This window comes from Balaenoptera acutorostrata, chromosome 3 (assembly GCF_949987535.1).
Source record: "Balaenoptera acutorostrata chromosome 3, mBalAcu1.1, whole genome shotgun sequence".
NCBI lineage: Eukaryota > Metazoa > Chordata > Mammalia > Artiodactyla > Balaenopteridae > Balaenoptera > Balaenoptera acutorostrata.
In genome coordinates this window covers 114,858,520-114,885,409 of record NC_080066.1, presented here as the reverse complement: position 1 = coordinate 114,885,409, position 26,890 = coordinate 114,858,520, and the positions used below count along the sequence as shown (strand labels likewise).

Below are 26,890 nucleotides of genomic sequence, written 5' to 3'. Positions count from 1 at the left end.
GGGGGCACAGCCTTTCCTGACTGGAAATTGCTTATCAATGCTTGGTAAAAGTTGGAAGTGTCTCACACGTGGGAACACCTTCCATGTTGTGTGTGTTGCAACAGAAAAGAGACTGAGAAAAGTTGCTTTGAAGTTGCATGGCCTGGCTTACTTCAAAACACAAGTACAAATAATCCTCATATTTTCTGCTTTGGTGAGGGCCCATTAGTCAAGGATCAGAATGGTCTCAAGGCATTGGCCAAAAGGCCTTTGCTGCAGAAACCTTAATATTGTGGGCCTGACTTGCATCTGTCACTCGTTATTTTACTCTGGAAATGCAAATACATGACAAGTCTCAAATTAAGAGGCTGTTGCTATATGCAAGGCAGTGGTTGCTTTTTAAGGAGGAGAAAGTGGCTAAAAGACCATTGTCTTTGAGTGTCCCCTCTCTAGGTACATGGCAGTGGGAGATGGCAGTGCTGTCAAAAGTGAGTTAATAAAAAAAGTAAAGGGACTTCCCTGGTTGTGCAGTGGTTAAGAATATACTTGCCAATGCAGGGGACACGGGTTCGAGCCCTGGTCCAGGAAGATCCCACATGCCGTGGAGCATCTAAGCTCATGCACCACAACTACCGAGCCTGTGCTCTAGAGCCCGTGAGCCACAACTACTGAGCCCACGTGCCACAACTACTGAAGCCCACGTGCCTAGAGCCTGTGCTCCACAACGAGAAGCCACTGCAATGAGAAGCCCACGTACTGCAAGGAAGAGTAGCCCTCGCTCACCACAACTAGAGAAAACCCGTGCGCAGCAATGAAGATCCCATGCATCCAAAAATAAGTAAATTTATAAAAATATAAAAATAAAAAATGGATGTTCTTTTAAAAAAAAAAAGGTAAAGAAAGACTGTTACCTTTGAACATCTATTCAATAAGAGTGTCTATGTATGACCACAGCAGGGTCTGTGGTGAGTAATTATTTCCTTGGTAAATTCAGATTGTTATTTATGACCAGTCCTTAGGAAATGCAAGTGTATCTTAAACAATCTTTGATCATGGTTTCACCTTTGTTTGGGTTGAAAAATAAATTTGAAAATCCTGACTCTGAAATGGATTGGTTTTAAATTTCTTTGGACTACTTTAGAAAAACATTCAGAAAAGGGATTCCAGTTTACTGGTGAATTGAAGTGAGTTTAGGTTGTGTCAATTTTCCTGATGGTTTTGATTGAACTTAATGACTTAGTCTGTAATTGACTAATCCTTTAAATCAAACCCAGCCTGTAATAAGTGAACCGAATTTAAATCCTTAAACCAACCATGGATGTAGAACTATCTTTAAGTTTATGAAACAAAGCACACTTTATTTTACTAAGGACACATGAAACTGAAATCGAGAACTCAATAAAATCTAGAAAGCAAAAAATAACTATTGCAGGTGCTAATAACTTACATTGATTTTGCAAATGAATATCTATCTACCTCTAAGAAAATGGTGTCAGAATTTAGGGTACTGTAGACCAGGGATGAGAAAACTTTTTCTGTAACGGGCCAAATAGTAAATATCTTAGGCTTTGCAGGCCATATGGTCTCCATCACAACTACTTAATTCTGCAATTATAGTGCAAAAGCAGCCATAGACAATATGTAAACAAATGTGTGTAGCTGTGTTCCAATAAAACTTTATTCATGGACACTAAAATTTGAATTTCATGTAATTTTCACATGTTACGAAACACTTTTCATTTTTTTCAACCATTTAAAAATTTAAAAACCATTCTTAGCTCATAGGCCAAACAAACAGGCAGTGGGCCAGATTTAGCTCACAAACTGTAGTTTGCTGACCCCTGCCTTAGCCTAATGAAGCATGAGCTGTAAGAGTAGGCAGGGAACTTCCAGACACATGAACAATGTCAGTGGATCATTCGCCCTTCATTAAAGAGTAGCTATTGAACATAACATCACCTATGTACTCTCCTGGACAAAAAAGTTTACCCTGAGTTGAATAATGAGAAAACCGAACACATCCAGACTGTGGGTCATTCTATAAAACTGGACTGGGCTCTTCAGAAATGTCAGTTATGAACGACCAAAGAAAGAAAGAATAAAAGCACAGGGAAACTGTTCAAGATTAAAAAGATAGGAAAACTAAAAGCAATGTGTGACCTTTGCTTGGATCCTGGATTAAAGCAAAAAACAACTGTAAAAGGACACTATTGGGGCATTTGGAGAAATTCATTTGAGTCTGTATTATCAGGTATTATTGTATCAATGTTAAGTTTCTTGGGTGTGAGAATGGTGTTGTGGACTTGTAGAATAATGGCCCTGCTCTTAGGTGATACATGTTGAAACATTTACAGATCTGCAATTTAATTTCAAATGGTTTGATCACACAGAAGTGTGTGTGTGTGTGTGTGTGTGTGTGTGTGTGTGTGTAGAGATGAAACAAATGTGGTAAAATATCAGGAATAAATAAATCTGAATGATGAGTATGCAAATATTACTGTACTGTACTACTCATTCAACTTTTATAGGCCTGAAAACATTCAAAATAAAAATTGGAAAAAGAATATATAGAAAAAAAGAGACAGTTGTAAATTTAGTTGGTTCAAGTTAGAAAAATTTGAAAGATAAGAATTATATGGTGCTGGAAAAATTAAGTATTTGTTAAAATTCTAAAGATAATACCAATTCTATTTAGAAATTAAAACAATCTGACTTGTAAGAAATAGCTGGATCATTTCAGTGTGTTTTGATATTTTCATCTAATTTGTTCCCAGGAAAATTACAGCATTGGTGAAACCTGAGTTGGGCTAATCAAACACAACAAAGTTATTAAACTAAGCTTCTCAAAAGCCCTGCAAGTAGATTGTTCTGTTGTTGCATAAGATGCATATTTATTCAGTGACCAGAAATCTGAAATATATTTTTTTCTGCAATTAAAACTTACAAATACAAAAACCACTTCTAGTAGTCAACCAGGTAATTCTGCATATTGTTTGCTCACTAGATTTTTGAAAATGTAGGGAAACAAGATAGGAAACAAAATAAATGAGTCATCTTTTAATTTGGAGAAATTACCCTATTCAAGGACATGAAAGGCACTTTCACAAAAAAACGGTAAACCCTTTGTAGGCAGAAACCGTGTTTTAGTTGCCTTTGTATCTCTAACGCCAAACACATTGCCTCACACAAGTAGCCAGTCAATGAATGAATGTTGTTGAATGACTGGATGAATAAACGGAGTGGGGGGACCCTGCTTTATATGGAAACAGGTTAGGTTCAGATTTGACGTAAGGAAAGGATTCAACATGACTCCGGCACTGGACTGGGCCACTGAAGGAAGTAATGAATTCTTATTTATTCACTTATTTATTTATTTATTGAAATTTACAATAATAGAATAAACATATATCTTGGATATATTTTGAGAGAAAACTTACCATTTAAATGTTCGGATATTTTTCTACATGTATGATGAGCAAGACAGTTCCTCAGTTTCAAGGATTCTGCCTCTTAACATTCAGTCAGGTTTAAATGGATCTGAAAATCATGACAAATGAAGGGTGGTGGAGGGAACTGAAGAACAGAAATCACAGCAGCTGGGAGAGGATGGCTAACTGGTCTCTCTCTTCAGGGTTGCCAGGAGAAAGGAGCAGAAATACTCTGGGCGGCTCATCAGGACAGAACTAGGACCACTGAGCAAAATTAAAGGCGAGGGGAAGGCAGAACTATGCAGATTTTAGCAACCTAAGAAATAACTTTCTAACAAAGAGACGCATCCAACGGTGGGACAGCTTGCCTTGACAGACAATGAACCACTGTCACTGAAAGTGTGTAGGCAGAGTTGGTGTGACCGTTTTCAAGGCTGCCTGGTGGGGGGCAGGGGGTTCGTGCCTACCTAGAGAGAAGGATTGAGGCTATTCCATCACTTCCAGCCTGAAAAAGCACTGTTCAATAAACCGGAAAGTCATGCTACAAATTTGGTGTTAATACTAAGCAGATAATTAAAAAACACATATTTTCAATACCTCAAAGTCTCCAATGAGCACACAACAGGTAAATAAAATATCTCGGTCAGTTTGCTCTTCAAATGTTTTACCAATAGACTTAGACTTGGCATTGTTAATTACTACCCAAGGAAAATTTAGGTTGTCTCAGTATATAAAGTAATACCGTACCTCAACGGAGCTCCAGAATGCTCTTAGGTATTTCAGAGACTCCAGGATTTGTTCCTTCTCTATGGCCTGGGCTGCTAATCCTGTGTACTCTGTGATCATCTCGAGCCTAGCTTATTTTCTACAGCTGCCTCCTAACGAGGCATTTACCTCTAATCTCTTTCCCCTGTAATCGTTTTGAATACTGCAGCTAGATGTCTGCCTAAAACCCCTTTTGAACAAATTGCTACCATTAAAAAGCCTAGAATGATTCATCAATTTAGAAATATGTATGGAAAAGATTAGAAGAGGCATAACAATACAAATAGTTATTAAGTGGCAGAACTATAGACTATTATTTTTTAACTGTTCTTGGTGTGGTACTAATAAAGTTCTAATAATAAATAAAATCAGGTGCAAAACAAAGACGATACAAAGTTTCCTTACTACTTAGCATATTACATACAAAAGCTCCAACCTAACATTTTAAAATACCCTTCATTAAGTCTCACAACTTACTGTTTCTCCTACTATCCCTGCAATAAAGCTGCACTATTTTCTACTAACTTCCGCTCTCTTTTAACCCTTTTTTTCCTCCTTGTCCTTCATTGCTGTTTCTGTCTTTGTGCCTCTTTCACTGCTTTGTTCTCTTCCTCATGTACAGGACAACTATTGAATCTCACTGTGTGTTCACCTCGTCCGTAATGTAGGTAACCCTCCCGAGGGCAGGGCTTTTGTTTGTTCATCATTGCATCCCCTGCATCTAGAACAATGCCTTGCAGGTAAAAGATGTTAATGAATTATCAGTTGAATGAATGATTGTCATTACTGTGACTATCTGAATCTACATTATTTCTTTTTGAAATTTGATATAAACTGATTATATATTGTATGGTTTTATATTGCATTTTGTCATCTTTCTAATTGTTTATAAGTGTTTTAGTGTAGGTTTCTCAAAATGAATAGATAAATGTCATCCATATTACCTAATTCAATACTTCAATTCAGCAAATTTTTATTCAGTACCTACTATGTGTCAGGCACTTTAGTAGGTATTAGGATATAAATTCAAAACTACATTTAACAAGAGCAGTAAAGACTAAATGGAATATTTCTTAGCTAATTTCTTTTACACAAAATAAATACACCTGAAATCTATAGTCTAAATCAAAAAATAATCAACTTTTTTATACTTCTCTGCCATCCTTCCATCAAATCCATTCAAAATAATTATATAAAATAAATACAAGATATACTAGGTATCCTGAAACCCAACACTAAACCATTAATGATAAGTAGAAATAAAATATCTAGGATAAATTTTTATTGGTTTAGGGGAACTGGCACTTAATCATTTGTGTTCCAAGATCTTTATAGTTACCAGAAAGATTTTGGAAATTGTGAAAGCATCATGTATAGTTTAAGTAATTTTAAGTCTCTTATACAATATGGATACTTTGGAAGCTGCTACATGTCACACTTTTCCAGAACCAGATGCAATAATTTGGTAAAGAACACAGGTAGAAGAGATCACTAATTTTCCTTTTCCCCCAATAAACTATGTTTATTATGCCAATTTTAATTACCATGCAATCTAATGGATTTAAGGCTTATATTTTCCACATCACTAGACATCACAAAAATGAAAGCATTTTATACTGTCATTATACATCAGTGTTTGTACTTGGTTATACATATATACAGAAATTATTCACACATCTTAACCTTGCTATTTCCTCCTTTCAAACCAACATAATTTTACCGTGAAAGCAGCTTTTTAATAAATGGTATAAGAAATACAGCAAGGCACACTTTTTTAAAAAACTTTTTTCTCATTGCCACCTCAAGAAGCATAAAAAACAAAAATGTTGTACATAATTTAATAGTAGAATGTCACCAGTTTATAATATACAACACCATATAGTTGTTTCCTGAAGTGCTGCATAGATTATTATTTTTTAAAGGAAATAAATAAAATGGCGCTTTTAAAAGTTGCTTAATTTTGAAAGAAGGGCCAGGGTTTCTTCTCTATGCTGCAATCAAATCAAATGTTGGCCTTTTACATAAACCTCTTTCCATGAACATAGGCACCATACCATAAAAAAAATCCAGACTGAAACGTGAAATTGGTCAAGTACCAGCAGGGGGTTCATTCCAGACAGGTGAATTTAATGGACCATCAATTTGGTGAACTGCAGAATTTTAGAGAGTAGATGGGGAGGGGAGAAGGCAAACTGAAAAGTCTCTCTGGAGAGGTGGGGTCGGTAGAGGTAGCTTGGGACAGGAATCCATGGGAGAACAAGCAGCTTTGCTGAACTTCAAAGACAACCACCTACAGAGAACCAGTGCACACATCCAGATCACAAGGCTCATGTGGACAACCGCATTCGGAAGAAAGATTCATCTTGGGAGAGGTCAATGTAACAAATGGCAGTGACACGATGGAACCAGAGACCAGCCCAGGGCGGAAATATGAGGCCACCCCTGAGTTGCAGCCAGGCTTACCTACAAGAAACACAAAAGTGACAAGAAAAGATTTCAGAAGTGTCTGTTTCATTTGCAAAACTGAGCCCCTTTGAAGAACAATGAAGGTTGCCATTTAGAACTACTTGCTAATGTTCTGAAATAAAAGGATACATAAAATACAGTGATTTTAATAGCCCAAATGTTTCAGAATCAATGTGAAAAAATATATATATTTTAAAAAGACATGGTTTTAAAGAAAAGAAAAATCATCAAGTTTGATCTTTTCTCTGGATCTCACCTACTCTTTTGCTTGTGAACTCAGTTTTGAACACTCAAGAAGCCTCAAATCAATATGAAAATGTGAGGCTGCCAATGCCAAGTGATGCAGCAAAATATCAACAGCGATTCACAAACTGGGAGCCTTGACCCTCGGGTTTAACCTTCCCTTCAATCACTATATGTGTGACAGTGGAATTGAACAATTCCATTATTTTATAATGGGGAAATATTCATAACTGTGATAATCCCAAATGCTTCAGTCCCTTGCCTATAAAAGGATACAACTGGGGCTTCTAGCTCAAATAGGAATGCATTTCATTTAAAGCACAGACAGCATTGTGCAAATGAGAATGATTCAATTATTTCTGTACATCTGATGGCTCAGATACAAATTTGTTACAAACTCAATTGGTTCTTCATATTTCTGAGTAGCTAAAAGCGACCTGTCGAGTGTGAGGAACAATTAAATTCCAGGTTTAGGCAATGCAGGGTACAATTACGTTAGGTCCTCTGACCAGCTCTCAAATATAGCAGGCTTTTGCTTGTATGGGTTTAAACTGAGTTCTGAAGTCTGATGTCTGATGTCAGGTTGCTTTACCGTCCTTCTAGAAGTAAATGTTCTCATTCTTTCTGTCTTGCTCTCTCTTTCTCTATAATCTTGCAACCTGTTTGAGAGCCAGAAAAACTTGAGCAACTGTGGTTTGGCTGGAGCCAGAGGATGTTGGGGAGAGAAGGCAAATTACCAAGAACAGGGAGAGACAGACAGGAACAGATGGGACAAAATTTGGTACAGTAAAATAACGCAGTAACTCAAGAAAGCATGGTGCGTTGTTCAAATGCTGAGGACACGACTCATTTGAAATCTGGCCACTGAGCAGGGAATCCTTAGGTGAGGCAGATATGGTCTCACTAAATGATGGTATTTCAATTCCTCTGCATAATCAAGACTTTCAATTTGGCCCACGTGGAAAGGGGCAGGACAAACTGGTTGAGACAGAGATCTGGGCCGTGTGTGTGTGTGTGTGTGTGTGAGAGAGAGAGAGAGAGAGAGAGAGAGAGAGAGAGAGAGAGAGAGATGGGTGATGCCCAATAAAATCTTTGTTACTTGGCATGGCAGGGCTCGTTATTCAGAAGTGCTAGATAATTAAAAAACACTTCACATCCACCAAGACCTTGATTTATTAAAGTGATTTTAAAGGTAAATATGATAAGATTACGCCTATGTTGTTTAGTGAAAAATTAATACTCTATCACCGAGAGTAGTTTCTTAAACTTGCTTGGTCAGCTTTGGGTCACATTAAACACTTAATGTCAATCCAATTAATAGAATGTGTTGTGTACATGAGAAACGTTTGTAAAAACTGAGCAGCAGCATTTTTTACAGTATATGTGTATACTTGAGCATGTACGAATACAAGTGATTGCCTAAAATCTAAAATCTATAGGCCAACTCTTTGCAGACCAATAAAGCAGGAAAGGCAATAGAGCTAAAAAGTTCTGAAGGAAATATATACATCCTAAGTAAATACGGTACCCCCGCACACTAAAACAAGCCCAAAGAGCAGAGCAAACCAAAAGGTAAAAAAGTGTATACACTGGCTGAATGTGATGAGTTCAATTTTTGTACCACAGGATTTATCCAGCCTGAAGTTTAGGGTTAAATCATTCACCAAAGATCAGAGGCTTATGATGAGGAATACAGAATACAGCAAAAAGATGAGCGTGAAGTACATCTCTTAGGCAGGTCCTAGGAGGCTCCCCAGAAAAACATTATATGCTTCCTCCAAATTAGGCAGAAATATCTGGATCTATCCAGTTACCTTTCCTTTGATGTGATTTGCTGTAACTGACCTCTCTACTTTTGTAGAAACGTGACACATATATGAAAATAGTGAAAAGCACAGCAGTGTACCCGGAAATCAGTGCAAATGCATACTGTGTTAGATCATGTTAAAATTTCTCAGTTTCAGTGGGTTTTTAATTAGAACACAGTAAATGAAACGTGTTCCAAAATTTTGAAAAAAAAAGTTTGTTACTGTTGCAGACTGTAACTGCTATTCTAAGTTATAGCTCTTCTAGAAGGCATTTCAATAATTTCATCATCTGAGAACTTACTTCTGGGGAAAAAAAGCAAACTGAATTTGGTGAACTTTATTTTCCTGATAAAAAGAGCACCCCAACTGACGGTTTTCAAATGGCTTAAAAAAGTAGAGCTTTTTCTTATAGGAAGAACAATGACAACAATTAAGCTTTTATAGACATGAAACCTCTTATTTACCAAATAATTTTACTATGTATTCCTGACATTTAACACAGAAGGCATGTCAACATTTTGAGATTAAATAACTTGTCCTGGTTGGTAGTATTTTAACAATACGTAAATATTTATACCAGGTGCCCAGTGTTAATGACTGGTGAAAAGTTTAGGCATCCAGATGTTTTGTCTATATGATACTGAAAAAAACTGAATAGGCCCAGTAAATATGGCTACCTAAATGGCCTTAGGCTGATAACAAGTCACTGGGGGGTGATGTGAGTTCTCCAGAAGTAAAATCAGGCTGCTTCTCCCATTGCCTGAGATCAGCCAGGCATCGAACCACAGGGTCCCACAAAATATTGCTAACTGGAAAGTGGGCTGGCTGATAGTTTTACACTGTCCATGCCTGTAAAATGTGAGGATTACACAGATCCATCAGTATATTCCCGTCCCTGAGTCTAAAGATGGAGCTGTGAGTCATTACATTTCATTCCAATTCTATATCTGTGTAGGGGAGAGAAGAAATCCCCAGAGCATCAAAAAGGCAGGAGTGCACCCCATAGGCTTCTCCAGTGCCAGAGCTTCTTGAGACCAGATCTCAGCATGACGGGTGACTTGAGGGTCACAGTCACATGATGTCGTGCTCAGAGTGGTGTTGTTTCCAAGCCCTGATCCCCTTTCAGAAAACAAAAATCAGCCAGGCTCTACCAGTCCTTTTGCGGAGGTTAGCAGAGCCGGAGGTACAATTGGTTCTAATAGAACTTGTTTTGAAGCAGCTTATGGAATCGCAGTTGTTCTCCCTTCATGGTCAGTTTTACAGCATACTGATAGAGAATGTGGTTATAGGGTGGACACGTTTCACAGAAAATACATTTCTCTCTCTCCTACATTTGTTCTCCCTTGCTGGTCAGTTTTACTGCATACTGATAGAGAATGTGGTTATAGGGTGGACATGTTTCACAGAAAATACATTTCTCTCTCTCCTACTTTTGTTCTCCCTTGCAACCAATTGTAAATAGAGTCTGAAACACAGAAAATTAGTTGAGCTATATTAGTAAGTAGGATGCTTTTCTTCAATTTTGCATACTGAGTTTATTTTTAGGGTATATATATGGTATAGATTCCCCCCCTCACTCCCCATTTCTAGCAGCTCTACACAGAATCACACATTTTAATGAGCTGAGGGCACAGGTGTTGCAGGAAAAAAAGTAATGATGTTTGCCATTCATCTTTCAAATTAAATAATGTGTTTTTAAATAGTAACTTTTTTCATAATACATTATGGGAACAACATTTATCTGTCACATTTTAAAAGATGTATTTGTAATAAATGTAAATTACTTTTAGAAAATCAGTAATTAGGCTCATCAAAAAATAAACAATCTGCCACAAAAAAGATAATCTTTAGCATAGTTAAGTGTAATAACTGTTATTTGAATAAGTTAACAAATTAGGGTAGATTGCTTCTGTAATTCATTTCCTATAGCACGAGTTTAGGTTACTGCATTAAGCTTCTGGAGTACGGGTGGAGACGGCATTCAGTACTTCACACTTTGGTGAAATACAACTCTCACATTCAAAAACTGAAATTTTCTTCTTTAAACTTGACTGAGAAAGTATATTCATCATTGGGGCTTAGAAACGGGAAATAACAGAATTTTTGTGTCACTTTTAGAGCTGTATCATCATATCAGAATTATCAATCAATAGCTGTCTTATTAAACATGAGGAGTAGAATGACTTTCTTAAAAAAATTGGATGGAAATCAGCCTGTCACCTTCAGGCAAAATTCAAAAATTCTGTTCTTATCAAAACACCATTAACTTGTCACGTATTCGCTCTGCATCTGCTTTCTGAGCCTGTTCTCAGTCTCTGTGTGGATAAATAAAAGCCTCTTCTTTAACATCAACTTTCCCCTCCTATTTGAATCCTCAGACTTGGTCATGATTAGGAGCTGTGACAGCACAGCCTTCCACCGGGGAAGCAAATGTGATGATAGTTACATTAGACAGAAGCGTAAAAGGAAGGCTCAGATCAGGAGATGCAGCCTTTAACCTAATCATTGTTCATCTCCAGGCACTGAAGGAAGCGGGCATCTCTGTGCACAGAAGCTGAAGCGGGGACCGCTGTCACTGTGCATGCATTCTGATCAGAGGGTATAATTGCAATTTGCAGAACCGTTTTTCCTCCCTTAATGGAAGAATTTGAGGCCCTACATTATTTGACTACTTCCTCAAATTTTTTATTCTTCTTGCCATAACGATGTAATAAAGGTAATGTTACTAAAAATGTCAATTGTGACTGTTTTCTCCCCCTTTTGCTTCATAGTTACTTACATTGTTGGGAGTATTTCTTTCATCTAAATGTCTTATTCAGGTAAATATCTGCCATGACCAGCTATCCTGACTAGTCTTTTCTCCTATCATAGCTTTGTTGACTCAAATTCATATTTTAAGTATGTATATATTAAATATATGTTAAAATATATCAAATATATATATATATTAAAACATGAGAACTATACGTACCTTTCAATGAGATGATTTTCATGCTTGGAGAGGGTTACATTCTACCTATGCATATTTCTCTGTCGTTCTTCATGAAGGTTCAGAAGATTTTCTTCACAGGTTAAAGTTTTGGGGTTGGGATGCAGTGCAGCCGTGTCTTTTGGCGGCTTTGCCTTCGAGGAGAATCCGGGAACTCCAGATTGGGCTGAAGAAGCATCATGTTCTTCTGGCCTTCCAGACTCACCTGGGCTTTCTGAACTCTCCTTTTCACCGCTCAGCCTTGAAGGAGTAGTTAACTCTGAGCTTTCTCCATAGACATTAGAAGCTTGGGGTAAACCATCCACTTCCTTTCCTACATCACCTCTTTTTGGAGGGGGAGGACCCGAAAGAGCCATCATGTCTGCATCATCGACGGGGAGAGAAGTATCACTGAACGTGGAAGGGCCTGCTGCTGCTTGCAGTGGCCCTGGAGCTTCACTGGGAACTGCAGGTTCATTTGGAAGAGCGCTGGAGAAACAGGACGGGTATTCAGCAGGGTCCTCCTCAACACAGGCCTCGAAGAAGCATTCGGTGTCTTCCTTGTCTTCTGAGCCAGAGTCCGTCAGGTCCGGTGGCAGTGGAGTGTTGCTCTTCTCTTCTATGTAATTGGTGACCTCCCCGCAATCACTGTCATGAGATGAGAGAGATAAGTATGAATAAAAGTCCCCCTTTCTCAGCTGGATGGGCCGGTGAGAATGTTCCAACACCTTCTCCTTGATTTGAGTTAATGAAGTAGGAGCAGCTGCCTCATTTTCAGGTTGAGATTTACATTTCAGGGCTGTTGAAGCCATGTCAATGATTTCCTTGACAAAGTCGTGTACTGAACAATCTTCGGCATCTTTTTGATGGAAAACATCTGGGTCACAGTTGCAACAGGAAACGTTGTCACTGATAGAAACATTTTCCTCTGTTTCGTTTTGTTCAAGTGCTAGGCAGCAACCAGCAGATTTTCCGGCCATATTTGGTGCATCATTAGATGAAGATTTCAGTACCTCAGAGTCCTTTCTGTTGATAACACTGGTTTCTGAAGGCAGTTCTGGACAAGACTTCTCAGTGGGAGTAGAAGCAGCACTTTGATTTTCAAAATGGTGGTGATTTTGACATTTCTTTGGAAGATGTCTAACCATCTGGGGAAGAAATTCCTTTCCAGCAATATTTGAATCATCTGAGCTATCCATAAATGCTTTGCACTTACAATGCTCACTCTCTGAAATCCTTTTCCCAGTTGGACCAAGATTTTCTGATTCCTTTGAAATCTCATTCAGTTTGTCCTTCTGCCTTTCTGGAATACTTTCAATATTGCCATTTTCCATGTCTGCCACATATGGATCTTTATTAACTTTGAAAATATTTTTCTTATTTTCACCCTTTGTTCCTAACTCACAGGTGTGGGGTAAATTCTTACTATTTCCATTATTTTCAGAGAGATGTTTTATGGAGCCATTTAGAAGGGCCTCTATGTTCAGGGTGTCAGAGGAATCGTTCATCTCACTACTACTTACATCCTTACTGCCCTTTATTTCATCACTGAGATTACACCTTCTCTTATCTCTTGTCAAGGAAAACTTCGGTCTAATCCAGGTCTGCAGCTCATTCTTTATATAGTCCAGCCCTGACATCAAGTTGCACTCTTCATAAATTTCATCATCTGTTGCAATACTGGAGTCGTCATCCTCATCTTTGATGCATAGTTCTTCTTCTGTCAAGGTGAGCGTCGAGCTGGAGAGGAGGTCACTGTCATCTTCATCGTCAGTGCAGGCAGAGGTGCAAGAGACATTCACGATCATGCTGACATTGACATCACTTTCATCGGCCACCGAACGAGGCAGGCGCTTCCTGAATGATGCATTTGATTCCGGGATCTTGTTCTTGTGTAACACAATATCCTCTGAGCAAAGAGAGAGCTCATCACTGCTGCTAAGTTCTGTAAGAGATGCTGGCGAGTCTTCATTGATAGAAGATGCTATGTCCAATGACAGTTGGCCAGGAAAAGACATCTTTTGGGAACAGCTTTGAAGAGTGATATCGGAAACACTTCGCTTTATCTTTTGCTCCGAAGGGCTCTGGATATTCTCCAAACGATTCAGGAGATCTAATGTTCTTTTACTCAGTTCACCAACTGAGCCACTGCTCACGCTTATGTCCCCAGAGCTGTGACAGCTAAAAAGATCTTCATTGCTTTTATAGGATGTCAACCAACTTTCTAAAGAAGTGCTTCGCTGGAGGTTGTCACTGCCATTTTTAAAGATGCCCAATGCAAATAAATCACCCCCTGGAGAAAGAGACTCAATAGAGGAACTATGAGATAAGAGGGAGAGCTGTTTGGCATTCTGCATGCCAGTGAATGTCTTCTCTACATCACCACTTTTATATGAATTGCGATCCATTTCATGAGATGCACTTGCCAAAATCCTTTCATGGGGAGGTGCATCTGGTTGTAACTCTGTAGCCTGATGTTTAGATTTGCAGGATTTTTTATCAAAATAAAAACCATGAAGCAGGGGATCCTCCACATGTGCTTTTTCACTTTGTGACTGTTTCATTATCATTGGTAATTTGAGTTTTGAGCCTTGGAGGTACGAGTAATCATAAAATGTAAACACATCATGTTTTCCTTGTAATTCTTCTCCCAAACAATCAGGGGTATGTTTGGTAACACTGTTTAAATCTCCAACTTTTCCATTTACACAACCGACTGGTGAAATGGATAACTGAGAGCTATTTGGAAGCTTAATTTGTTCCTCCTCATCTTTAAACTTTTGCTTTAACACGTTAACTGCATCTCCCATTTGTGGGTCCAGACGTTCAGTTTCAGGGTTACTTGGGGACCCATCCACCACATTGTGCAAGCACATTTCAGAGTTGGTAGTGGTTTCAGTGTCTCCTTCACTGACAATTCCACTCTCACTGCCTGAATTTTGACTCATGTCTCCTCCGTGGCATGGGCAGGGTTTCACCAAATTGGAACCCCCTAGAAGATCTGGCAAAGACTTGGTAGATGAAAATGAAGAGTCTTTACTGAGACTCTTAGTTAAAACACTAGACTGTGTCATGCTCGTGAAGTTCGGATTGTTTTTCAGGAATGGGATGTGGTTGTCTTCATAGAGCTCAACATTGTGGAGGCTGTACACTTGGTAAATGTGTGGACTGGACAGGGCAGTGATACTCGATGCACACTGAGATTCCCCGTGGTCACCTGCCTCTTCTTCATAACCGGGGTCCTCACTACCTGTCTCTTCAAGTTTTAAGGAAGGCAAGACAGGTTGGGATTCTTGATCAAGGTCATTCGATTCTTCATTCAAACTAATTAACTTGTTACTTATGTCAGTTTCATCCCACTCCAGGGCATCCTCATTTGTCCCATTTAGGTCCATCAAGCCAGGATCAATCACATTCAAAGTCTCCTGTGTAGAAGAAGGGGAAAAAAAAGAAGAAGAATTAGGGAACACAAACATGAAAATTTTATCCATTCAAAATCTCTTGGAAGAGTCAGGAAAGAAATTTGCCCCAAGCATGAATTTGAAAGATAGCATAATTATCAGCTCTATTCCTCTCTGGAATAACATCCAAAATTATTGAAAAATGCTTTTCTATCAATAGTAATTTGTCACTGAGGGCAATAGCATAGATTAAAATGTAAGATTATTACAGTCAAATTGTAATATATGGAATTAGCCATTTCCTATTGATTCTTCTAACAATACATTTTTAACCTTGGATTGGGTGAAGATAAAACTGTCAGGTAAATAAAGGTAAAAAGAGTATAGCTTATGACATCTTTTAGGGAATATTCACTCTGGTATTATCTCAGTTCTGGAGTTCATAATGGAGTACTATCTGCAGCCACATATGGTGAACCCCCTCCTGCTTCTATTCCTGGGTTCTCCACTTGAAGCAGCTTCTGCCTGGGAAAAGAGAATAGAGTTGGCTCTACCTGTAGAGCCATTCACAGGCCAGAGGCTCTCACGTGTCTATCTTTTCTACTGTCTTCCCTTTCAGGGTTCTTCTTCAGAATCTGGCTCTGTTCCTAATCAGACCCAAGATGAGCAACCTCCCACTGGTTTCCTTACCTACATCTTTCTGGACCTTGAGTCTCGGGCCCCAGTGCCGCAGGGAAGCTTCTTAATTACAGTTCTCTCAGTCCCTCTCTTCCCCAGTCCCTCTCTATGACAGAGATTCCACTTTGATCCTTGTTAACTTCTCTCACTATTGCCTCCTTATTTCTAACAGGCACTAACCTCCCCCTCCAGCCCACCTGCAGCCCTACAATAACAACTATCTGAGGACTTCCTGAATCCAAGGATGAAGTAGCCCAGATTCTCTTATACTGCTCTCTGCCTGCACAGTTGGGACCTTGATCTTTCCTTGGACTTCTTGATTTTAACCCTGCTTGGTGGAGCTTGACACATTCTGGGACATAGAAGCTGAATGGGCTCCTGGACTCTGTATTCCTCCACCATCCTCACTTGCTGGCCAGCTGTCTGGATTCATGCTAGAGCCAAGAGAGGTGATATAGGTACTGCAGGCCCTGACAGGCTCACCTACAAACAGAAACTCAAACAGAACCCTGTGGTTCAGCTTATGCTTATGCGGGGTAGCCAGGTGGATGAACAGGACTCTAGAACGATGCAGAGTGGCTGAAGTGCTGACCTGCTAACCAGCTGCATGGCCTCGGGCAAGTTGCTTAACCTTTCCAAGCAGCAGTCTCCTCATGTCACTTTTTCAAGGGGGTGAGCACTATCTATCTTTGGAGATAATTCTGAGTACTAAATGGGCTAATGTTTGTGAAGGGCTGAGGAAGCAGTCAGTATAACGCAGCTATAATTCTCAGTGCATGTGGAGAACTGCTCTAGAGTGGCCTTGAGTTAATTCATGAAGGGAGAACCCTTCTCATCATTCCTTTCAATTTGCTCTTAAAATCACAAGGTAGGGCTTCCCTGGTGGCTCAGTGGTTGAGAATCTGCCTGCCGGTGTGGGGAACACGGGTTTGAGCCCTGGTCCGGGAAGATCCCACATGTTGCGGAGCAACTAAGCCCGTGCGCCACAACTACTGAACCTGTGCTCTAGAGCCCACGAGCCACAACTACTGAGCCCGTGTGCCACAACTACTGAAGCCCGTGTGCCTAGAGCCCGTGCTCCGCAACAAGGGAAGCCACTGCAATGAGAAGCCCGCGCACCACAATGAAGGGTAGCCCCCGCTCACCACAACTAGAGAAAGCCCGCGCGCAGCAACAAAGACCCAACGCAGCCAAAAATAAATATATAAAATAAATAAATTTAAAAAAAATTATAAAAACCACAAGGGATTCATGACATGGTAGGTAGAGAGAGGTGTCCCACAGTATTAACAGGTGAGCATATTTGCATTACAATTCAGAATTATTTTAACAGTCTGGTTGAAAAACAGGTCATGATGCTTTTCTTCCTCAGGAGTGGGAAAAAGGCTTTACCAGCAGCACATTCGCAGAACTTTCTTAAGAAGTCCTCAGTCCTTCCTGAAACTAATAGTTGAAGGATACCACACAAACACATTAAGTATAAAATAACCATTAGCACTTTATTATACTGGATATGTAAGAGATTATCTGTATAGCCTACTTAAGTTTAAAAGAGTCCAGATACAAAGTAAACATTAATTAAGGGATATTCTTAAATGTTATAACAGAATCTTCCCTGCCAACGTTACAGCAGCTAATCTAGTCCACTGGCCGTCACCACGCTCGCTTAGGTATGGGGTATGTTCACCGTGATGAATTTTTATTAGAATTTCTATTTATTCTTTGCTTGCTGATAAAGGAAGTACTAATGACCAGTTAGTATGGCTAATGAATGTTAAAATTTTCAGCTGTAGAAACAATCAATCAGTCTAATCAAATAGTATATTAATTTCAAATACTCTCTTGGAGACACTGTACTCGGAGAATGCTAATAAATAATTGAACTCGTCTTTCAAAGGAGTTCTCTCTGTGACTCTCTGGTTGACTTTAACATTTAGAAGCACAGATTTTCCGTGAGAGTCCCAAACCCGGGGGCTCACACTAGCTGCAGGAACCTTGCCATCTGGATGTGCGCCGGGAGCTTAGCCCAAGTGATGCCTGTAATTCGGACTTGCCTTCCATGACACAGTCATTTTCTGACCAAATGCTGCCTTTATGGCTTTACAAATGTAAGCCTACAGAAGTATAAAACTTGCAGCAGCATCTAAAAGAACTAATCTTTTGCTCAATAAAGTAGTTAGAGTGGAAAATTTCCATAGAAGATTAAACTTTTGTATGTAATATTGTCCTTTACCCTTCTTAATTCTTTCTTCCTATAAATCTCTTAAATTTATTACAGCTTCCAAAAAATTTCTATGTCAACTGCAGGGAATATCTGACAAGATCCATTAGAAAATCATTTAATTTAGACTTTAAATTTTACATATTAAAGAAGTGCTACTCACTCTGCCCTCATTCACTTTTTTTCTGTTGTGAATTAAATTCTGTCAATATTTTCAATAAAATCTCCATTTCTTCAAGATTTAACTTCAAACATAAAACATACCTTGGGGGCAAAAAATAGGAAAAGTTTCCAAGAGGAAGGACATTACAATATTTATATAACAAAAAAGTTGTCTTTGACAAAAAAAAAAGACATATGTACAGAGTGATGTTAACTGGCTGGAAAATTATTTGGTCAAATGCTCTCTTTGATGATAGCCCAAAATAGCCAATAATCCTCAAGCTAGTTAAGCATATTTTTTTGTTGTTTTTTCTCTAGAGGAATTGTCTGGTACTTTTAAAAAAGTCACAAGTGTTCCTGTCTTTGATAAAGTGATAAATCAAGTATGGATTTAGAAAAAAATCTAAGAATATTTGTGAAGCCAAAAGGATGGTGAGTAGTACATGAGGTTCCAATAGAGAGTCTGGCTTTCCAGAGATAATTCTGAATTAAATTCATTTGTGCAAAGTCCTTTCATTTACAAACTTGTTTCACTGGTGCAGAATTTTGGCCTAAACCAAGGGCTCTGTATAAAGAATTACACACACACACACACACACACACACACACACACACATATCTTTACAGATCTGCTCAAGACCAAGTAGAATTAATTGGTGTTACTTTATTTTTTATTCTTGGAGGCAGGTTATTTATATTAGTGTAATATAGAGAGAGAAAGTAACTAAAAAGTGGCTGGAGAAATATGATGATGATGATGAAAGAACCAATATTCCAGTTGCAGCAAGTAATACATATCTAAATTAATTTCCTTCTGTACTTGCATGACTTTGAGTTAGGTATCCCAGGATTGCATTTCTAGTATTTTCATAATATTTCAGGTTAAATGGTAGATTTTTATAAGCAATGAGAAACACATTATCAGCTAAAGAGTGGAGATGAAGGAATCTGACATTCTATAAAACAAAAACCCAACAGAGTTCTGATATAGCTACTCTGAATTCCTTTAATTTCCTTTAAAAAGTTGCAACTTTTGAAAAACTAAAGTATCTCAAAAAGACTAGGATGAACTGAATGTTCCAGTCAAACTTCTGGTGCTCAGAATGGCCAAAACCATTAGGAGGTCTTGCAATCTGTGTTGCCCTGTTTATTCTAGATCCAGGAATTTATTAAGCAACACCACTTGCAAAGCCCTGGGAGGAAAGATTTATCTGCGGAAAAGTAGAATACAACAAAAACATACAATAAATAAAAATAACAAAAACATAAACAGCATTAACCGTAATTGAATAAAGATAAGCATATTTACCCTAGGGCAAAAAGCAGAACACAGGGAAGCCTGAGGCGGTGATGGAAACAGGGAGAAAATAATATATAGATCAGGGTGGGGGAATCCATTTAAATGAGGGGATATTCCACCCTTCATATACTCACTCTGCTTTTTTGATGCAATATTTTCCCACCCCTCCAAATGCAAAACCCAAAGTGTCTGATCATTAGATGCATAATTATTTTCCTAAATTAGACTGAGGTAGAAACTTTTTAAAAACAACATCAACAACCATAAGAAAGAGCTAGTCCTTAATAAATAGAAAGACAGCTTTTATGAGAATTCAGAGTTTGTAGTACTTTGTCGCTTGTTGGGCAGAGAACAGATTCAGAGTTAGCAAGAAAAAATATAGATGAAAAGCAAAATAGGATAAAAAGCAAAAATGTTCACTGTTTATCAACCATTTTGGGATTTGGGGCAAACAGATCTGGGTTTGAATCCTGAATATCCCCCCCTTCACAGGTTAGCGGTATGATCCTGGACGAGTTATTTAACATCTGTGTGCCTCAGTTCCACCATTTATCTATTCAAGATAATCAGAGCACATTGTGTCTATCTTAGAGACGGCTGGGAGCTTTAAATGATAAGATGTCTGTAAAGTCCTATGGGAAGGGCCTGACACACAGTAGTGGTACAAGGACTGCAGCTGTCAGCATATACTGCCTGTGAAGAGAGAGGAGGACAGTGCAGCTGACTGTTAAATAACCTTATCAAGGTTTGCATTAAGACTGGTGGTTTGGCGCTTCCCTGGTGGCGCAGTGGTTGAGAATCTGCCTGCTAATGCAGGGGACACGGGTTCGAGCCCTGGTCTGGGAAGATCCCACATGCCGCGGAGCAACTAGGCCCGTGAGCCACAATTACTGAGCCTGCGCGTCTGGAGCCTGTGCTCCGCAACAAGAGAGGCCGCGATAATGAGAGGCCCGCGCACCGCGATGAAGAGTGGCCCCCGCTTGCCACAACTAGAGAAAGCCCTCGCACAGAAACGAAGACCCAACGCAGCCAAATATAAATAAATAAATAAGTTAAAAAAAAAAAAAAAGACTGGTGGTTTGTTGACTAAGCTCTTTAGTGCAACCGCATGCATGGAATCCAATGAAATCAACGTCAGTTAGGCCCCTAACTCACTCCCATTGCACTGCAAATGGGGTGTGGGTTTGTCTTTGCATGTCCTCACTGGGCTTATCCCTTAGGAATAGCCAGATGAGAAAAGACGCCTGTCCAGCCCTCAGCAGGGCCCATAGCTCAAGGACTTTCTACTTCCTGAAAATAATCTTTTTTTTCAAAAGGCAGGTCCATTGTCTGTGAAATTCTATCACAACTGACACATTAGAGCAATCAAATCCTGCTCACTATCTATCAGATTGACAATAATGTTAAAGTAACTTGTCTCAGCTCAGAAAAAGCTTTGAAATTCTATCTCACACTAATGATCAAAAACTGTTCTAGTGAATGCTCTTTTTCAATAACAAAGCTGATCAGAAACTCAAAACAGACAAGTAAAACCCAAAGTCATCTCACAAATCTCACTAAAATGAGTACTGACATGGATATATTTCCTAGTCTTGGCTACACAGATATTTCTGAATTAGCTGAAAATGAAAAATCCATTAGATGTTGTTTTAAAGTAAGTTTTACAATAGCAAAAATTGCCTTAGTTTTCAACAGGAACCAGGGATGAAAGAGAGTTCAGTGTTGAGAATCAGGGGTTTTCCTCCCAGCTATAAACTTTATGAGGGCAGGGGCTCCTCTGTCCTGTCTCCACTGGTGCCCTGGCAACTAAAACCGTGCCTGGCAGGGAGCAGGTTCTCAAAAAATAATTTAATGAGCAAAGAAAGACTTGTCTGTGGTCTCATGAATTGTTGAAGAACTCTGGGGAAAGGTCCTGAGGTTTTTTTGCCATGACAAAACCACATGGAGAATTTTTGACTGTATAACTGGTACTACTGCTCAGTTATAAGAGCTAGCAGCCTCAAAAACATTATGCTAGGTGAAAGAAGTCAGACACCAAAAGCCATATATTGTATAATTCCATTTATATAAAATAGCCAGACTAGGTAAATCCATAGAGACAGAATCAAAATTGGTGGTTGCCAGAGACTTGTGGGAGGGGAGAATGGGGAGCGATTTCTTAATGGGTGCGGGGTTTCCTTCTGGGGTGATGAAAATGTTTTGGAATTAGATAGAGGTGACGGTTATGTAATATTGTGAATGTACTAAATGCCACTGAATTGCTCACTTTAAACGATTAATTTTATGTTATGTTAATTTCACCTCAAAAAAACCCCAAAAAACAAAAAACCCAAAAAAACCCAAGCAAATAGTAGTCCTCAGTCCTACTGAGTTTCTGAACCTGTAACATCATCAAACATAACAGGACATCATCGCTCTGTTGAGGAACTTGCTTACAAAAATATTACAACAGATATTTCTGAACTCATTTACATCACTGTACATATATTATCAATAAAGATAATTTTTTATTACAGGCTTCTTTGTTTGGTCTGAATGCATGCTCATCATTCCCAGAAATGTTGAAGGAGAGACCATCCTGTGTATAATACTTCTCTTAGTTCAACAACTTCACTCATTTCAATGCAACAGTCTTGAGAAGAGAGAAAGAGTGTGATTACCAGAGCCCTTATTTGCTGAACCCTCTGGCAGGGTCAACAGTGACCTTCTGACAGCCCAGTCCAACTGATTCTCCTTCGCCCTTATTTTATTTGATTCCTCCACAGCATTTGACTCCATTTTTCTTGATATTTTCTCCTCCTTTGATTACCTTGATGCTAAGCCTCCTTGTAAAATCCACTCAAGCCGACTGTTAAATGACAGTGTGTCCCACAGTTCTGTCTTGCTTCTTTTTACCCTACAGACTCTCCTACCATAGGTTTAGCCACATGAGGCCTGATTGTATATTATTTTGAAGGTCGTATAGGCTACATTGAGGAGAAAGGCATTCAGAGAAAGGGCTGGAGGAGGGGGACACTGCAAGAAGAGGGAAGAGTAAGAAGCAAAGGCAGATGGGACAGAGCCTTGTGGGTACCTTCAAGGGAAGGATGAGCAACCAGCAAAAGAAACACAGGAGGAATATCCAAGTAGGACTGGTATGAAATTCTGAGAACTGAGAGAAGAATCCTTTTAAAGTAGCGGGTGGTTAAGAGTGTTATAGAAGCAGAGAAGAGAAGAAGAATGGGAGGTGAGGGAAAGCCAGTGAATTAGCAAGAAGAAAGTCATTTGTTGCCTTGGAAAGGGCAGGTCCTAGAGGCTGGTGGGTGAGGAAAGGAGCACAGGATGTGCTTGAGAGTAACCTGAAGGAATCCAGGTTCCACAGGAAAGCTGTTGTTGAAATTGGGAGCCTGGTCCTACCAGGTGCTATTCACCACTTTCTTGTCTTCCAGCACCAGTCGTGGAAGGAGAGCACAAGTGGAGAAACCGTGGAGGCCACAGAATGTACAGGAAACTCTTCAATTGTTCTAACATCTCTTCCCTCAACTTCAGACACAGTAACCCATCCTGACTCTGTATCCATTTGAAAACAAAAAAACCAAAAAGTTCCTATTTAATACTTTTAAGTTTGATTTTTTTGTGTGAAGAACAGGTTGCCAAGAAATTTAAGGTTCTATAAACAGGGTGATTGTAAGGCTGTAAGGAGGAATTCCATAGAAGAAAGAAGGAAACACAAATTATAAGCACTTCTTTCTGCCCTTTCTATAACTTCAGTGTCACAGTACTATTTTGACTAAGAGGCAACATGTTTGTGCCAATAAATTAAAGAAATTTAGATACTGTCAAAATGTCTAAATAACTCTTAGATGCAGTAACCTCAGTGTTGGTATATTAAAGCTAGGTGGCAAAAGATGAATGCCTTGCATCAAGCTATTTTTTAAACAAATTAATTATTATATAAATCATTATTCGTTAAGCATCCACTGTAGGAAAAAGTTGTTTTCCCACCCAACTCTGAATGTTTCATTAAAAGTATTATAACTAGAAAAATAATCTACTTCCACTGGAAAATAAATTATTTTATCTTAAATATTGCTTTATGTGCAAACATTGAAATTTTATTGTATTCAGAACAGACTGAATAGGAAAATTGGCTTATTTTTCTATTTTTAGTCACTATTCTGTTTTCCAGAAAATTTTCCCTAGAGTTGCAAGAAAGTATCTACATTTAGGATTATTTAAAAATGAATTTAAAAAAACAACTTGGGAAGAGATTTTTAAATAAAAGGAATTTCTTTATCTGACCTCTTCAGTACTGTGTAGAACTGAAACCAATAAAATGAAGTACAAAAGAAAAATAAGCTCAATAAAGTTGTAAAAAACCCGACCGCAGTAAAATGGTGGCATTTTCTACATTCTGCCACATGGTAAAACTATTTGAATGACAACAGACCCACGTGCCAAGTTGCATAAACGATTTTTTCCCCTAATGATAACATCTGGCCCCATTCTTCTGTCATCATTCTGTTTGGTGTTTGCCTTTTGACTGTCAAAAGTTGACATAACATTTGAGTTTTGTGCCTTGGGATGTAATTTTTGCCTCATCTTTGCCTTAGCGAGAAGTATACTCTTGTTCCTCCCTTTATGATAAGGAGCTCCCATTAATAAAACCTACAATTTTTTAAAACCTACAAAGCATATTTGTAGTAAAGAGGAGGTGAACAGTCTTGTAAACAAGTGAAGTTTTACTGACATAGACTTAGTTCCCAACTTTCAGACTGAATTTTAAGAACACAGATTTGTGTCATGATTCTGAGGTAGCTTCATGTACAAGGAGAGCTTTGCCAACACGCTGAAGTCTGCCTGCAAAGCCAAATATCAGCTGACAAAGTTCACTCACGTCCAGGATCAGTGTCCTTTGTGAAGTACATATCATTGGGTTGGCCAAAAAGTTTGTTCGGGTTTTTGGTACGATTTTGCGGAAAAACCCGAACGAACTTTTTGGCCAAATCAGTACTTGAGAGAATTGTTGTGTCTTTTCACTCTCTAAAGGTCCGCATTAAGAACCAACATTGTGCTATTGCTGTTTTCTTTTTTAAAATTTATTATTTATTTATTTAATTTATTTTTTTGGCTGTGTTGGGTCTTTGTTGCTGTGCATGGGCTTTCTCTAGTTGCAGCGAGTCGGGGCTACTCTTTGTTGCAGTGCGCGGGCTTCTCATTGTGGTGGCTTCTCCTGTTGCGGTGCACAGGCTCTGGGCGGGCAGGCTTTGGTAGCTGTGGTGCACGGGCTCAGTAGTTGTGGCTCGCGGGCTCTAGAGTGCAGGCTCAGTAGCTGTGGTACACAGGCTTTGTTGCTCTGCAGCATGTGGGATCTTCCCAGACCAGGGCTCGAACCCATGTTCCCTGCATTGGCAGGCAGATTCTTAACCACTGCGCCACCAGGGAAGTCCCAGCTACTGCTGTTTTTAATGGTTTGCTCCTCTCAGATAAATAGGGGTATGGGATTCGTTTTGTTTGTTTCCATTCAATTCTAATAGTGTGATTACAACTCACCATTCAGAGAAAAAACCAAGAAAAATGTTGGAATGACCAAAAATGGTACATATCATTTTAATCTCTTTTCCATCTTATTTGTGCCAGTCAACCAAACTTGCTTCTTGCTTTTCTCAGTTTATTATCTGATTGGCCCAATGTTTAACATGATTAACAAGGAAGTCAGTTATGATTTGTTTTCTTAAATGGCTTAACCCTTGTTTATACATCTGACTTGATTTGATTTACATTTTTGTTTTAATAGCCTCCCTTAAAGACAACTGCTTTTAGACTTAAGGAGAACTGAAAAACCTCAGAATTGCTAGAATAGCTCCCTTGAGCTATACTGTTCCTTCCATAAAAATGACTGGAGAATATACAAATTACACTTTAGGCTAGAAAATTCAGGATGAATTTTCCTAGAAGGTAGTAAATGTATTTGAAGTAAGTTTCCAAGAGGTTTTATACTTCTGATTCTTAGAGTCCTTAGACATGTTAAAAATGTAGAATTCCTGGGCTTCCCTGGTGGCATAGTGGTTGGGAGTCTGCCTGCCGGTGTGGGGGGACACAGGTTCGAGCCCTGGTCCTGGAGGATCCCACATGCTGCGGAGCAACTAAGCCTGTGCGCCACAACTATTGAGCCTGCGCTCTAGAGCCCATGAGCCACAACTACTGAGCCCGCATGCCACAACTACTGAAGCCCACGTGCCTAGAGCCCGTGCTCCGCAACAAGAGAAGCCACTACAATAAGAAGCCTGCACACTGCAACGAAGAGTAGCCCCACTGGCCGCAACTAGAGAAAGCCCGTGCACAGCAATGAAGACACAATACAGCCAAAAATAAAAGTAAATGAAATAAATAAATTTATTAAAAAAAATGTAGAATCCCTGGGGGATTTTCTTTTTTGAGCTCTCAAGGGAAAAATAGTAATGATTCTGAGCTCCGATTAGATTTAAAAACTCAGTCTTCATTGGAATGGAAGCTCTGGTCCTGGGTTGTCATGAAGGAGGCTCTTGAGAGTTTTAAATGTTGGGACCTTAATTCAAACTGTAACCCAAATCAACGGTTCCCAAATCAAAGAAATGTAAATTTCATTCTATGGGAGAAAATATTTGCAAATGAAGCAACTGATAAAGGATTAATCTCCACAATATACAAGCAGCTCATGCAGCTCAATATCAAAAAAGCAAACACTCCAATCCAAAAATCGGCAGAAGACCTAAATAGACATTTCTCCAAAGAAGATATACAGATTGCCAACAAACACATGAAAGGATGCTCAACATCACTAATCATTAGAGAAATGCAAATCAAAACTACCATGAGGTATCATCTCACACCGGTCAGAATGGCCATCATCAAAAATTCTACAAACAATAAATGCTGGAGAGGGTGTGGAGAAAAAGGAACCCTCTTGCACTGTTGGTGGTAATGTTAATTGATACAGCCACTATGGAGAACAGTATGGAGGTTCCTCAAAAAACTAAAAATAGAACTACCATACCACCCAGCAATGCCACTACTGGGCATATACCCTGAGAAAACCATAATTCAAAAAGAGTCATGTACCACAATGTTCACTGCAGCTCTATTTATAATAGCCAGGACATGGAAGCAACCTAAGTGTCCATCGACAGATGAATGGATAAAGAAGATGTGGCACATATATACAATGGAATATTACTCAGCCGTAAAAAGAAACGAAATTGAGTTATTTGTAGTGAGGTGGATGGACCTAGAGACTGTCATACAGAGTGAAGTAAGTCAGAAAGAGAAAAACAAATACCGTATGCTAACACATATATATGAATCTAAAAAAAAGAAAAAAAAATGGTTCTGAAGAACCTAGGGGCAGGACAGGAATAAAGACACAGACATAGAGAATGGACTTGAGGACACAGGGAGGGGGAAGGGTAAGCTGGGACGAAGTGAGAGAGTGGCATGGACTTATATATACTAC

The 26,890-nt window shown here is 39.0% G+C and overlaps 1 protein-coding gene across 8 annotated transcripts in view; it reads right to left on the bottom strand.

Annotated features, from left to right (window-relative positions):
* Nucleotides 1-5,120: 5,120 nt before the first annotated feature.
* Nucleotides 5,121-26,890, bottom strand: part of AKAP6 (A-kinase anchoring protein 6) — a 583,878-nt gene continuing 562,108 nt past the window's right edge. For all 8 annotated transcript variants that reach the window (XM_057542788.1, XM_007180694.3, XM_007180696.3 and 5 more), the window contains 2 exons: nt 11,661-15,082; nt 5,121-6,635 (listed from right to left, as the gene is read on the bottom strand). In XM_057542788.1, the coding sequence (XP_057398771.1) occupies nt 11,702-15,082 (3,381 nt within the window). In that variant the 3' untranslated portion in view covers nt 5,121-6,635; nt 11,661-11,701. The remainder of the gene's footprint in view (nt 6,636-11,660; nt 15,083-26,890) is intronic.